Source organism: Lissotriton vulgaris, chromosome 2_1 (genome assembly GCF_964263255.1).
Source record: "Lissotriton vulgaris chromosome 2_1, aLisVul1.2, whole genome shotgun sequence".
NCBI classification, from domain to species: Eukaryota; Metazoa; Chordata; class Amphibia; order Caudata; family Salamandridae; genus Lissotriton; species Lissotriton vulgaris.
The window spans coordinates 422,810,226-422,825,092 of NC_141687.1; the positions used below are offsets into that span (position 1 = coordinate 422,810,226).

The 14,867-nt window shown below is 45.6% G+C and overlaps 1 protein-coding gene across 2 annotated transcripts in view; it reads right to left on the reverse strand.

Annotated features, from left to right (window-relative positions):
• ADAM23 (ADAM metallopeptidase domain 23) overlaps nucleotides 1–14,867 on the reverse strand; it is a 711,121-nt gene that overhangs the window by 639,912 nt on the left and 56,342 nt on the right. For both annotated transcript variants that reach the window (XM_086955318.1, XM_086955319.1), the window contains exon 2: nucleotides 1,264–1,487. In XM_086955318.1, the coding sequence (XP_086811444.1) occupies nucleotides 1,264–1,487 (224 nt within the window). The remainder of the gene's footprint in view (nucleotides 1–1,263; nucleotides 1,488–14,867) is intronic.

A 14,867-nucleotide genomic window follows, 5' to 3' on the forward strand; every position in this document is an offset into this window, starting at 1 on the left:
AAGCAACCTTGAATTAGGGGCCCTACAACAGAGCACACTACACACTGGTCTGAGAAGCAACACTGACTTGTGTGCCCCACAACGGTACACACTACACACTGGTCTGAGAAGCAACCTTGACTTAGGTGCCCTACAATGGAGCACACTACACACTGGTCTGACAAGCAACCCTGAGTTTGGTGCCCTACAATGGAGCACACTACACACCGGTCTGAGAAGCAACCCTGACATAGGGGCCCTACAATGGAGCACACTACACACTCGTCTGAGATGCGACCTTGACTTAGGTGCCCTACAATGGAGCACACTACACACTGGTCTGAGAAGCAACCCTGACTTACATACCCTACGATGGAGCACACTACACATTAGTCTGAGAAGCAACCCTGACTTAGGGCCCCTACAACGGAGCACACTACACACCAGTCTGAGAAGCAACCCTGACTTAGGTGCCCTACAATGGAGCACACTACACACTGGTCTGAGAAGCAACCCTGACTTAGGGCCCCTACAACGGAGCACACTACACATCGGTCTGAGAAGCAACCCTGACTTAGGTACGCTACGATGGAGCACACTACACATTAGTCTGAGAAGCACCCTTGACTTAGGGCCTCTACAACGGAGCACACTACACACCGGTCTGAGAAGCAACCCTAACTTAGATGCCCTACAATGGAGCACACTACACACCGGTCTGAGAAGTACCCTTGACTTAGGGGCCCTACAATGGAGCACACTACACACTGGTCTGAGAAGCACCCTTGACTTAGGGGCCCTACAACAAAACACACTACATACTGTTCTGAGAAGCAACCCTGAATTTGGGGCCCTACAACAAAAAACACTACACACTGGTCTGAGAAGCACCCTTGACGTGTGTGCCCTACATTAGAGCACACTACACACTGTTTTTTAGAAGCGACCCTGACTAGACTTGTGTGTCCACCCTCTGAAACATATTCTAGTTTCAGAAATATTCATGACTATGCTCTCTGGGTGGTCTTTCGAGGGGGTAATTAACAAAGACATTCGATTGCTTGTGACAGTGCCAGCTGCATTGAATTGTGTTTTGCTTTATTATCAAACGCATACACTTTCAAAGTCGTGAACGTGTGTGCACCTGGCTGCAACGGGGCAGGCAGCTCCGTGCAGGAATGCGCAGTCAGAAGCGCTATGTAAGCTCTGCTAATGAACAGAGAGAGGCGGGCTCGGGCTTTTAGGAAGCAGCGCGGTAATTTCTGTCAGTCACGAGCCACGTACCTTGTTATGCTTCTGCTGGTCTCGCGCTCGCGTGTCCAGGTCGTGGTAGGGGCTCTCGCCGTCCATGTTGATGAAGTAGACGAGTCGTGACGGCAGAGTGGTCTCCTTTTGCACTGCATCCTGCGGGCCGCCGTCTGTGCTGCGCGTGCTGCTGTTGTATAACGTGTGTGCTTCTTCCGTCGGCGCGCTGGGCACTCCTTCGGCAGTGTCATTCCACGGAAGAGCTGGAGACAGGGAAACAAAAGTCTGTAACTCCTCTGATGGTTTTACACACCCTGAGTTTACCGGCCCCTCTTGGACAATCTCTCGAGCTCTTTAAACATTTGCAAACGTGCAATATTCACATAAATCTTAGACATTTAAGGACCCGTTAAAACAGTGTCTACATTAAATGTAGGTCGGCCCTGAAGCCTGTCACAGTCTGGAGAGTAAACAACAGTTTCACGAATCCAAGGCAGAAATAATTAGTGCCACACACCTGCAGAAGTTCTTGCAAGAGCAGAAGGCAGCCTGCTCGTTTGCCAATCACCTGGGCAGCTAAAGGGCAGAGTGAAAGTAAGAACAAATTATCAATATATGAACAAGTCTTCCAGGGGATGAGTGCTTTACCCATGATTATAGAATTTAGTTTAGAAAGACATGAGAATATTTGGAAGAGAATCACAGGAAGGCCCTCATTTTGATAAAATGCCACACCCGGTAATTACCATAGTCTGTAGCATCAGTAATCATGGGGTGGTATTAGTAATGCGGTCCAATCAGGATCTATCTTATGCACACCTTGGTTGTGCGGGGCTTATGATTCCATCTGTTAAAGTGAAGGGCAAGGAACAGCATGATTGACGTCGTGTTTCCCCTATGTTATTCAAGCTCAGTCTCACTCCATTTTCCACTTGCTTCTCTAGAACCTGAACAGAAATCTGCAAGAGTGGGCAGAAGCCACGCAGGGCACACGGCATAGTCTGGGTCCTTTTGGATAGGTATGAAATTGCATTGATGGACTTCACCTACCCTAGCTTTTGTTTTAACTTTTACCAGCTTCTTGGCAGTCATGAAGTTGTAAAAGATTTACAGCCAGATTCATGAAGGTACCATTCTGCGATTAGCAAATTGCGAAAAATAGCAATTCGCATTTTGAAAATCGCAGAATGGCATTCATGTAGAAATGCGATGCAAAAAAAGCGAATCGCAATCGATCGCAATTGCGATCTTGCCACAATCGCATATTAATCGCAGAATCGGCTATTTTCAATGTAGAAATTGCGACCTCGCATTTAGCGAAATCGCAATTTGCGATCTCGCTAACTGCGAGATCGCAAAAATGGGAAGTCGCATTTCGAGCCCACTGATGACATCACAACCAGGAAGTAGGCTTACCACACCCACAAACAGAACACAGAGCCAGGGGGTGGCAGCAGGATACTGAAGAGCACCAAACCTTACACTGTGCAGTACCCCAGCAGGAAAAAAGTTCACCAAGATGTACCAGGATGCAGCAGGGAGCAGTGGGCAGGAGAGAAAGCGCAAAATCAAGTTTTCTGAACTTGAACTGGAGCATCTAATTGAGGGGGTCTGCAAGGATCATGCCTGGCTCTTCGGAAAAGAGTCCCGGAGGGTGCCAGAGGCAGATAAGCGCAGGATCTGGCAGCGCATCCGCGCTAAGGTCAATTCGGTTGGGGTGACACAGCGGTCAATTGATGACCCTAAAAAGCGCAGGTACGACCTGAGAGGTTGTTCTAAGGAGCGTATCGCGGAGAGGCTTGGGGAGCGACTGGCCACCGGTGGAGGGGAATCTGTAGCCACACCGAACATCCCATTGGAGGACCTGATAGAGGACATCATGGCACCAGAAGCCTACGTGGGGGTCATGCAGCTGGACTCGTCTCGACCCAGCCAACAATCTGAAGGTAAGTGCCATGCGACTGCGACCCTGTCCCCCAACAATGCCCATGACTCCAGAGCTAGCAATATGACATCCCCAACAATGCAGCCCATGCACACCAAAAAAGCCCCATTGCATTGTGGTAGTTGTAGTGAAATCATGTACCCCCAGTTAGCTCAACACAGCCTGAGCAGTAAATGCAAAGTAAGTCCAAAAGCCTGTCAGGGAAAGCAAGCCTGCATGCTTGTATCAACATTGCTTGTGCAAGATACATAACATTAATCATGCACCCTTTCACATTACAGGTGCAGTGGAGCATGCCAGCACAGATAGCGAGGCCCAGCACATCGCCGAGAGCCAGGAGGACAATGAGAGTGAGGGCCAGTAGTTCTCCCACCACCACCACCCCGTGCGGACAGGGCCACCCCTGCAGCCACAGCCGTGCAACCAACACCCCAGCAAACAGCCACAGCAGTGGTACAGGCCCCACCACCAGCGCCTAGGAGGCAGACGAGGCGCACAGCTGGAGCCAGATCACACACCAGCGCACTGAGGCACCAGCAGCGTCAGGGCCCAGCAGGCACCGGCAGGGCACTTCAAATACCTGATCCTGGCCTGGCCATCGAAAGCCGCATGCTGGCGATGCATCGTACACAGGCGCGTCACCTGGCAGCAATTCTCACCCAGATGCAGGCGACAAGCCAAAACATTGCCCAGATGACCGCTGCTGTCCGAGAGAACAGCCAGCTGCTGGTAGCCCAGCAGGACATGACCCGCCGGCGCCACCGCCAACTACTGGCCCGCCTATCAGCCTACACTAGATCTAACCATGTAGTTGGGAATGCAACATCACAGCTGGCGTGCAGGTCACTCGCCATGCAGGGCCAGATGGTGCAGTGTTGCCAGGATGTGGCCAGGTCTCTAAATCTGCTTACGGCAGCAGTGCTCGGCAGCCAGGCCACTGCCCATGGAGCAGCAGAGGGGCCTGACGACGTGAGTGAGGCAGCGTCAACCAACAGCAGTGCATCCTTGCCACTGATGCCTGCACGTGGCCGCAGCAGCAGGCCAACAGCATCAACTAGGGCCAACACCGTCCCTCAGGACACAGAGAGACGACTTGGGGCGTCTCGTCATAACCGACATTGAGGACTTAGACACTCTGAGGGAGGCCATGCAGTACACCCCTGCAAACCAACTACCCCAGCATGGAGAGGTATGGAGTAATGCTCTCTTCATGAGACACAAGAATTACTAAAGGCCAATTTATTGTGCATGAACAATTAAGATTAATGGTCTAAGTTGATTCACACTCATGTCATTATTACATTTGTCATGCATGAGTGTAGTGTTTTGTGAGGGGAATGGGTGCACTAGAAACAGTTAATAGTGATGTGGTTGCGGCGCCTGTGTCCTTCAGCAGGATTTTCTCTGTGTGCATGACGCACATGTGGAGGCGGCCGGTTGTCCCCTTCAGACTCACTGCCAGATATCTCCACTGGTATCCTGCGCTTGGTAGCAATGTTGTGGAGTATTGCACACACGGCCACGATGCGGCAGCAGACCTCAGGTGTGTATTTGATGGCCCCACCAGTCTTGTGCAGTATGCGGAAACGGCTCTTCAATAGGCTAAATGTCCTCTCAATGCAATTTCTTGTTCGTATGTGTGCAGCATTGTAACGCCGTACCTGTGGTGTGGCAGGGTTGAGGTATGGGGTGAGGAGGTACTCACGTAGACCGTAGGCGCTGTCACCTGAGGGTAATAAGCACAGGGTGAGTGCCTATTTTGCGCAGATACATGCTCACTGTGTACTATTTGGGGACATGTGTACTTACCTAGTAGGTGTCCTTCGCCAAAGTTTCCCCTGGCCCGTCGTGTGTGAATGCCTCTGTGCCGGAAGATGAAGGAGTCATGCGTGCTGCCCGGATACTGTGCCACTATGTCCGTGATGTAATTGTTTGAGTTGCACACCATCTGGATATTGAGGGAGTGGTAGGACTTGCGGTTGCGGTACATGTATTCCGTTTGTGCTGGTGGGCAGATGTGGATATGGGTACAGTCAATGCATCCAATTACATGCGGGAAATGTGCAATGTTTTAGAATTTCAGCTTGGTGTCATTTATGTCCTGTTGGGTGGTGGGGAATGATATGTAGTGGTGTAGCCGGGTCAGCATTGCATCCAGGAAACTCCTTAGGCAGTGGGACATGGTGGGCTGGGATATCCCCCCTACAACAGCAACTATCCCCTGGAAGCTTCCGGAGGCCAGTAGGTGCAGGCTGCACAATACCTGCACATGGGTGGGAACGGCATTGGTCCTCCTTGTTGGATGCTGCAGCTTAATGATCATTGGCCCATTTAGCGGTACTTAGCATAGATTTGCTCCCTGGTTTGGCCCAGAAGGGTGACCCACTGACGGAATATCCACTCCTGGATCCTACGCCTGTTCCGTGCTGCTCGCTGTAGCCTACGCCGCCTGACCACCATGTAGAGTCCTGGCATTGTGAGAGTCCTCAGTCTCCAGCTGCATGTCCTTTAGTGTGTTTGGTCAGGCCTGCACCTGTTTGTAGTTAACTTTATTCAACTTTTTTTTTTTTCTTCGCTGGTTACCACCTGGTTTGGGTTCTCCTTAAATAGCGCCTCGCAAATAGCGATTATCGTGTTTTTCGCAATCTGCGATTTTTCTTGAATGGCGATTGCGATTATTTTGCGAGTTCGCAATTGATTTAGCAGAATCCATGGTTTCTCGCTATTTCTAAATCGCAAATGGGCTGGTTCCAGGATTCTACGATTTTATTAGCGAAATCGCTATTTGTATTTAGCGATTTCGCTATTTTGCTATTTTCACTATCATGAATTGCTTTTACTCAATTTGCGATCGCAATTGCTATTTCGCAGCTATTGCGATCACAATTTGGCTTCATGAATCTGGCTGATAAAGCTAAAAAAAAATGCTGGTGGGAATTCTGGCAAAATTATTTTTTTTCCAAGAAAAACTCAGGGCAGGCACAATTCTTTTCATGTGAAATTTCTCACATACCCCCAAAAAAATTTGTGAAAAATAAATCTGAAGCAATACGATTTTTAAATGTGGAATTTCACTTGCAGGTCAAGGTCTGTGAAGCTGTCAGGATTTTCAATTTTACAAAGATGAGGTTATTTTAACTTTGCCAGCAGAATTTTATTTACATAAACTCTGATTCTTTACCATTGAACGTTTCCATAATATATTTGAAAATAGCTGGGCATGGTTATTATCAGGTATTTACTCGTTACTGTATTATGACCTCACTTATTTTGACAACTACTGCTATCAAAAATGGGGTTATCTGCTTTACATAAAACAGGCAGTAACAAATGAAAATAACAACCCTTTGCTCACACAAAATGTGTGCATGTCGGTGAGGAAATTCTCAAGAAATTAGGAGTTACTTTTTAGGCCTCACTTACAGACAAGTGTTGTCGAAGATCTACTTTGATGAATATTGTATATAATGCGGGTTTTATATCAGCCCCTTGCTCATTATATGATAGCATTCTTTTTTGTATTTTTTTTATTTTACAGAGCTTTATATAGCGCGAACTTGACCCAAAACGGGTATCAGAGCGTTTTACATAGCACCAGTTGCATTACATGAGGACACAATATTTTTATTTTTTTTGTTAGGCACAGGGAGATTAAGTGATTTGCCCAGAATCACAGGATGTTCAGTGTCATTGCCGAGACTCGAACCCAGTTCCCTAGATTCAAGGTCGACGACCCTAGCCGTTAGGCTTGTCTATCTGACTTCCCTGCTCCTGGTTCGATGGCTTTCCTCCCAATTCTTGTATCGGTCCATCCAAAGAAGCATTTTGGTCTCTCCGTGTTTTGAATGGATCATGGCATATATCCTTCCACTGCTGATGTTAGGCGTTGAATGGCATTAATAATGAGGAAATATTTTCTCTCTATCTGACCCCAACTCCTCGTTCTCACTCGCTGTGTTCATTAAAAAACAATCACTCTATCCATAATAATAGCACCATTACTAAATATGTTATTGGAGGCTCGAGAGAAGGGACAACTGCCAGTCGATCACTGGGTGGCCACCATCGTGGTTATACACAAGGCAGGTAGGCCTCCAGAGCAGTGTGGCTTATATCGGCCAATCTCCTTGCTCAATGTGGAGGCAAAGGTGTTGGGATAGGTCTTAGCCAATAGATTGACATCTGTCATCACTTCAGTGGTCCACGTGGACCAGTCTGGCTTTATGCCTAACAGGAGCACTCGCACAACCTGCAGAGAATATATGGGGTGCTTCACCTGACAAGCGATCCCTCAACCCAGCAAGCAGCATTGTTGGCGCTGGACGCATTGATGGCCTTTGACAGTATAGAGTGGCCTTATTTGTTTGTGGTACTCAACAGGCTGGGATCGGCCCTAACTTTTATAGCTTGGTGAGACTGCTCTAGCAGGACCCACAGGCCGGAGTAAGAGTCAATGGGGCACTGTTGAGGCCCTTCCAGCTGTCTGTGAAGGGGCACCAAACAGGGCTGTCCTCTGTCGCCACTGTTGTTTGACCTGGTGCTGGAGCCATTGGCACGCTGGATTAGGATAGACCTGATGATCTGGGGCATGGAGGCACCGGGGGGTTGGGAGGGGCGAATTTCCTTTTACGCAGACAATATACTTCTATATCTTGCGAGACCGTACTACTCCACTTCATATTTTTGAACTGTTTGGGAGCTACTCCTGATATACCATTAATTGGTCTAAGTCGGTGGTCTTCGCGCTATCTGGCCCCCCACCAAGACTGCCGGTGAGGTGTATAGCTCCAGTTGCGATGGAAGGGTTTCAGTATTTGGGCATTTTTGTCACCGCGACCACCAGATGTTCCTGAAGAGAAATCTCGCACCCCAACTAGACCGACTCAGAACCAATGTCCTCCATTGGCACACCCTGACGCTGTCCTACATGGGGAGGGACACCCTGTTTAAAATGATAGCCTTGCAGTGCCTATTGTAGATCCTGCAGAATACCCCATGTCCAGTCCCCTCAACAGTCTTTAGGAACATGGTCCAAGAGGTCCGTACGCTGTTGTGGCAGGGAGGTTCACCAAGAATAGCACTCCACAAACTACAAAAAGAAGTGTATGATGGCAGCCTGGCGGTCCCAGATATTAAGCTATATTATTCGGCCTCACAGCTTCTAGTCATAAATTATTGGGTCTATGCGGACAGCAATAAGCCGGCCTATAGGGTGGATAGAACCGTCATGCTGAGAGGTGACTGTGAGCTGCTTCTGTACTCCAGAGGGCGTGCCCGGAGTGGCCTACACATACTGCGGTGGTGTGGCGTGCTGGCATGAGGTGAATAGATTTCTGGGTTGGCAGGGGACTAACCAGTCGGGCACCTCTGTGGGTTGGGAACCCAATGAGAGAGGTAGCCTCATTAAAAGGCTTTAGAGGTTGGCAGACAATAGGCATTAAACAGCTGGGAGATGTGTGGAGGAGTGCCCCCCCCCCTTCGAAGACTTACAACAGGAATATAGCTTGATCCTGAAGAAAAGATTTAATTAGCTGAGGCTGATGCACGCCCTACAGGGACACATCCAGCGGGGAACACCTATTCCCAATGAATCCCCTTTGGTAGACAGACTCTTAATAGATCCCATCCCTGAAAAGGCGATCTCCACGATATATTGCAAAATAACATACCAGACCCCCTGACTGCCCAGGAGCTGCATGGGTCATGACCTTGGGGATAACAGCGATGAGGAGTGGCTGGAGGCAATACAGAGCTCCAGAGAAATCACAATCTGGACAAGATTCAGGCTGGTTTAGCTCGAGATACTCAATAGCTCCTACTATCCCCGCACACTCCTACACAAATGAGGTAGGGCACAACCAGCGCTTTGCACAAGGGGATGCCAGCGGGAGGGTTTACCATTTTTCACATCATTTGGGAATGCCAAGGGGTCGCCCGGTCCTGGCAAAGAGTCAAGGCAGTAATGTCCAAAGTGTCCAGAGTAGCTGTCCCAATGGACGCTAGATGGCTCCTTTTAATGATTAATGGAGAGATAGACCGTCCCAAGTACGTCAGTCTCTGGCTGGCCCTAGCAGCAAGGATCGCAAAGAGAAAGATTGCAAGGAAATGGGGGGTCCTCAACCACCATCTTTGAAGGAATGGGAAGGAGACCTAGACTGGTGCCAACGAGCTGAGGAGATGGTATATAAAAGAAGAGTGTGTGTCAAGAAGTGGTAGAAGATATGGGCACCATGGCGCAAATACAGAATGACTGTGGGGGGTGCGGGACCTATGCATTAGGTTGATTCAATAGTGAAAGTAAGTTGGGTCGCTAATATATGTTTAAATGTGGCTCCGGAAGGTGTCCTGTGTTGATTCTGTTCCCTTTGGATCCCGGGAGATAGTACGATTGAAACCCCTCCTAGGAGACATTAATTTGATGAAGCAACCTAATAATGTACATGCATATGTGATTTTTGAATTGTATGGTCTTAAGAGAGAAGTTAATAAAAAGAATTAAAAAAAAAACAATCACTCCTCTCTCCAGCATTAATTTGCCCCACATCCCATTTGTGCCACCTGTTGCTGTATTGGCACCACACAGCCATATTAATGAATTTTCTTAAAGCATAAGAAAATGTATTCAAAGATGGCTGCCATGGAAGTGTGCACATCCTCAGTGGCCATCTAAGAATAAATAGCAAGCGTTGGGAAAGTTAATGGATTTCACTGGTAGGGCCTATAACTTTGCCAGGGCTTGTTTTTTCAATATATTTTTTATGTGGTGGTGGAGGCTCTATAGTAAAATAAATGCTACAATCCACAGCAAAATAGTTTTGTGTGATGTACCCGTACCGTGCTCAGGGTCCATTACCCACCTTGTCACGTTTCCCCGACAGCCACATGCTGTGCATACAATCTGAGACCCTCCTTGTACTACTAGGACAGCTTAGGAGTCTGCATGTGTGCCATGCATGTTAATTGGGCTTTTCTGCATAATGGGCACATTTTATATGCCTTTAACTTTGAGAATCCCAGGCACAATTTATCTCCGTGGCGCAGTTTCTCTCCTAGACAGGCCCTCACACTGGAACCTTGAAGGTTTTCTTCTGTATCCGTAGTTTCTTTCCCTTCCTAGGCACGAGCAATGTCGATTCGTGAACCTCCACGGCGAGAGTAGTCTCTACAGATAATCTACGCCCAGGATGCAAGTCTCAATCAATTTCTGAAAGCTCATTATTACTGGGCCACAAACCCCCACCAACAAAAATCATGCGTCAGAAAAATCCTTACCTCACTCACGCCCCTGTACTGGGATTGACAGCTCCAAATACACAATACTCACACGGGCGAACTCCCCACCCCCTACTCTCCTCCCCACGTCCCTCCACCCTGTGACCCCTTCCTCGCCACCCACACATTCCCCACTCCAACCCTCCCACAGAGAACATTATTTTCCATCTTGGCAGCAGAGGTTTTGATGCAGGCAATTAGGCACATGCGGTGGGAGCATTAAGGCATTTAAATGCATCAATGTCATTTAATGGAACTGTGGGCGCTGCACTAGAGGTTAAATGCATTCTGTGGGTAGTGTACATGAGATAAAAGCACAGGTCAATGCATAGGGCGGATACTAGAGACAGGCACACATAACGATGGGGAAGAGGGATAAATAGGTAGACAGACAGACAGATAGACAATTATGATTGTTCCATTACTACTGCATCTTGTGGTCTGGTTCTAAAAATAAAAAAACTTTGTTTAGACCTCTGACCTGAGCACACTGACCAAACTCAGAAATTGTAATAATTAGCACACACCCCGATCTATCTATCTATCTATCTATCTATCTATCTATCTATCTATCTATCTATCTATCTATCTATCTATCTATCTATCTATCTATCTATCTATCTATCTATCTATCTATCTATCTATCTATCTATCTATCTATCTATCTATCTATCTATCTATCTATCTATTTATCTATACTGTACTAATAACATCCAATGTAACCTTTGCAATGTAGAAAAAAAATCATTGGTTCTGCATTTATTTTTGTACATGTTCCAATTAACATGTTTCTTTGGGCCACGTTTATTTTTAATCGTATGAAATAGCTATCTTCTAGGCATTATGCAGCATAAATATTACACACATGTGGAATGCGATAGTGCTTAAGGTATAGTAGAAATTATAAGCATTCATTATATAGTTCACATATCTAAACGGTATTGGTTATCTACATATAAATCATGGTATGGTCTAGCTCACATTTGAACATGCTTTTTTTATTCCTCCTACCTGGGTCTGTTACTGCACACCTATTTTCTGTGTTCAGCATATCATGTTTTTCCTATTTATACACGGTTTACTGTAGCTCTTGTTTGTGTGTTTTATGGAGCCAGTGTTATCAGTGCATGCATGGCATGACAGATTAAGAGTGGCTATTTTCAACTCACTGCATGGTGCAGCTCCTATAAATCATTTGATGGTGCAGATGATGTCTATGCATGATATGGTACCATTGTTATCGATGTATGTTAAGGCACACTTCCAACTATATCAGCATAAACTTGTGACTTTTTCTCGGTCTTGCAGGAGCAAATAACTGTGAGAGGCACTTTCAAATTCCATGTCTCTGGTTCTACTGATTGGATTTTTGTTGTTTTGGTATCAAATAACTTAATGCATTTTACTGAATTATTTCTAATTGTTGTGGGATTTTTCTTGTGGTGTGTTTTCACGTTATTGCTGTTTGTCTGGTTCATATATACTTTACACAGTGCATTCAAGTTAAGCCTGACTGCTTATGTGCCAAGCTACCAGAGGGTTAACACAAGATAATTTAGTGACTTTTTGTGGCTCACCCTGACAGGTAACTTGGTAGTTGCTTGAGAAGTGATACCACCTCCTCAACCAAAAAAACAGTTTCCTACACCCTCATAACTAGAGCCACTTTTGACTTTGGGAGTGCTCAGCCTAAATTTGTGTTGTGAATTCAGCATCTCTATAGGTGCTTGTCTTGGTTTTGCAGAGCCGTAGAAAATAAACATTCCCCACTACATTCATCACTAAGCATGTTCCCCCAAGCTCTTCTCTCAGAGGTCTAGCCACACTTTCAGTGAATGCAAGGAAAAGCTCTGATGGATATACCATAAAGGCTGTGTCCCCTTTTTTGTAACTTTCAGCCAAAAGTGGCAATTGCTAAATGTTTTCAACAATCAAAGACGCATTGTCTCCTGCTTGGAGCTCATAGTTATATTTTGAGATTTGAGATTATGGAACTCAAGGGGTGACTAGTATATACCGATTACAATTATATGAGGAGAAACAAATCTGAAGAAATCCACCGTACTGTGCTGTTGAACATATTTCAATTGAAAATCTGTATATCACACAAATTAGCGGCTACTCTTTATAGGTCTAGAGTTAGCAAAGTCCTTATACTTTAACTAAAATTATATGTATAACATAGTTACTTCAGCAAGCACCTTTTATCCATTGCTCTGTTATTGTGTGATCAACGTTTTTATCTTTTGTCCACTAAAGCATACAGCATGAAACAGTGCGTCAGCCCATTTCAGTCACTGGCTAACATCTCTGTTAGGGATGGCATTCTGCCCTATTACAAAGAGTAAATTCAAACACAGACTAGTCCCTTTCTGGGCAATGTGCTCTTGGAGACCAAATAATATGTCTGCTTTTAGCCATTTTTTTTTTAGATTGGTTAGGGCATGGCAGTTTCTCTAACAATATCATTTTGTAAAAGCCACGTCAAAAAAACATACACATTAAAACTAAAATTGACAAAGCCAAAAGGCGTTCAGCCAAAGCCAGATTTATTGGCTTTGCCAATGCTTTTTTCAGCGTTTCTTTCCAAACTCAAGTAAAGGGCAGAAACAAAAACGTACTTTTAGATTTTGACATACTGGTGCTTTAGTAAAAACAGGACAAAATAGTTTCTAAAATGCAAGCAAGTTCTTTCAAGTCAGGACTGCCATACTATTAGGTGTGAGAAATTGGGTTGTTGGTTGAGTGATTTGTGAACCCTGGTCAAGCAGCAACCACAATCCTTTTCAGGGTGAGGCAAAGGCAAACCTAAATTAACCTGTGATCGACCCTCTCGTAGCTTGGCAAAGAGCAGTGAGGCTTAACTAAGAGACAATGTGTAAAGTATTTGTGTAACAGTTCAAACAGTGAAAGAGTAAAAACACCATGCAAAAAGATCCCTCAGCAGGTTAGAAAAATAGAGCTTAATTCAATACATAAAACAAGACTAAAATTATAACAATCTAATCAGCAGAGCTGGAGGTATGAACTTTTAAAGAATACACTGCAATATAGCATCTAAAAGCATAAAGCATTAATATTGCTATCTGGTAATGCAGGACTGGGTGAAAGTCAAGTCAAGTCAAGTCAAAGAATCTTTATTCGGTGATTAAAAAACACCATAAAAGCACACTCATATTTACATGTTAAAAAGTCATTAAACATTTTAGGGTTCTTTGTACAGTGAATTAACAAAACATAAATACAACAATATAGCCATATTTAACACTTAAAAGTTAAAGTAAAAACATTTCAGTCTTCTCCTCTAGTAAGCCTTAAGCGAAGTGCTACCTTGATAAAGTTCATAATGCTACACAGTGTTAGGGGTTCCTCAGCTTTCTGTAAGAATACAAGTGCCTCCCTAGCTTGGACCAAATTAGCATTTTTCAAAATATTTACAAGGTATCTGCGTCTGGGCATTGAGTAAAAGGGTCAGAGTAAAACAAAATGAAGGGAGTCCTGCGGAGACCTGTTGTCGCAGCCGCAGGGCCCCTTCTGTTCTATTGATGTAGCAAACCCCGCTGGTGATGCCAACATAAATGGGAGAAGGTTCAATCTGACACGGCACATCAGGAACCTATCCTGTGCATTGTACATGAGGAACAAGTATGGCTCCATACCTTCCACGCTCTTCACTAGGTGATGGGCCCTCACTGTCTTTCTGCACCCTTCAGCCTCATCTCTCCGTAGCTTTTTCCGCTCTAGAAAAATTCTCCCTACATGCAGTTTATTCTGGGCTACAATAGTTACAGGATGAGTAAAGAGGTTCCCAAAACCTAGCTCCTCCAGGGTATTCTTCACATAAAGGAGCCAGGGGATGCGCATACACTTGTCCCTTTTTAGGCAGTCCGATAAGATTTCTCTACTAAGTGTTGCATCAGGATTGTACCAGATTTTTAACCAAGCGATAATAGGCCTCAATTTTATCAGATCTTCTATATATGGTCTCCCTAGCTCCCTATGGGCAATCAAACCAGCAGTACTTTGTGGTACCCTCAAGAGTGATTCCAGATATTTATTTTCTTCACGTTGGATACTAGTGGTATTGACAAAGCCCCATACTTCTGCCCCATAAATTACCTTGGAGCATGATACTGAGCTGTACAGATTTATCACCTGTTCCGGGGACCATCTTCCTAGCCTCCTGCCATAGCTAGCAATTGCCCCGTTAGATGCAATAATTTTACCACAACGTTCCTCCACCAGGGTATCAAACCGCAGGGCACCATCAAATGTTACACCAAGGTATGGAAACGTTTTGACCTCTTCCACAATGTGGCTCCCTATTTTGTATGTAAATTTAGAGGTGTTTTTTTTCCCCGCCAGGAGCACATAGGATTTACTCAGATTTACAGAAAGGTCCAAGGCACTCATGAACCTAACAAAA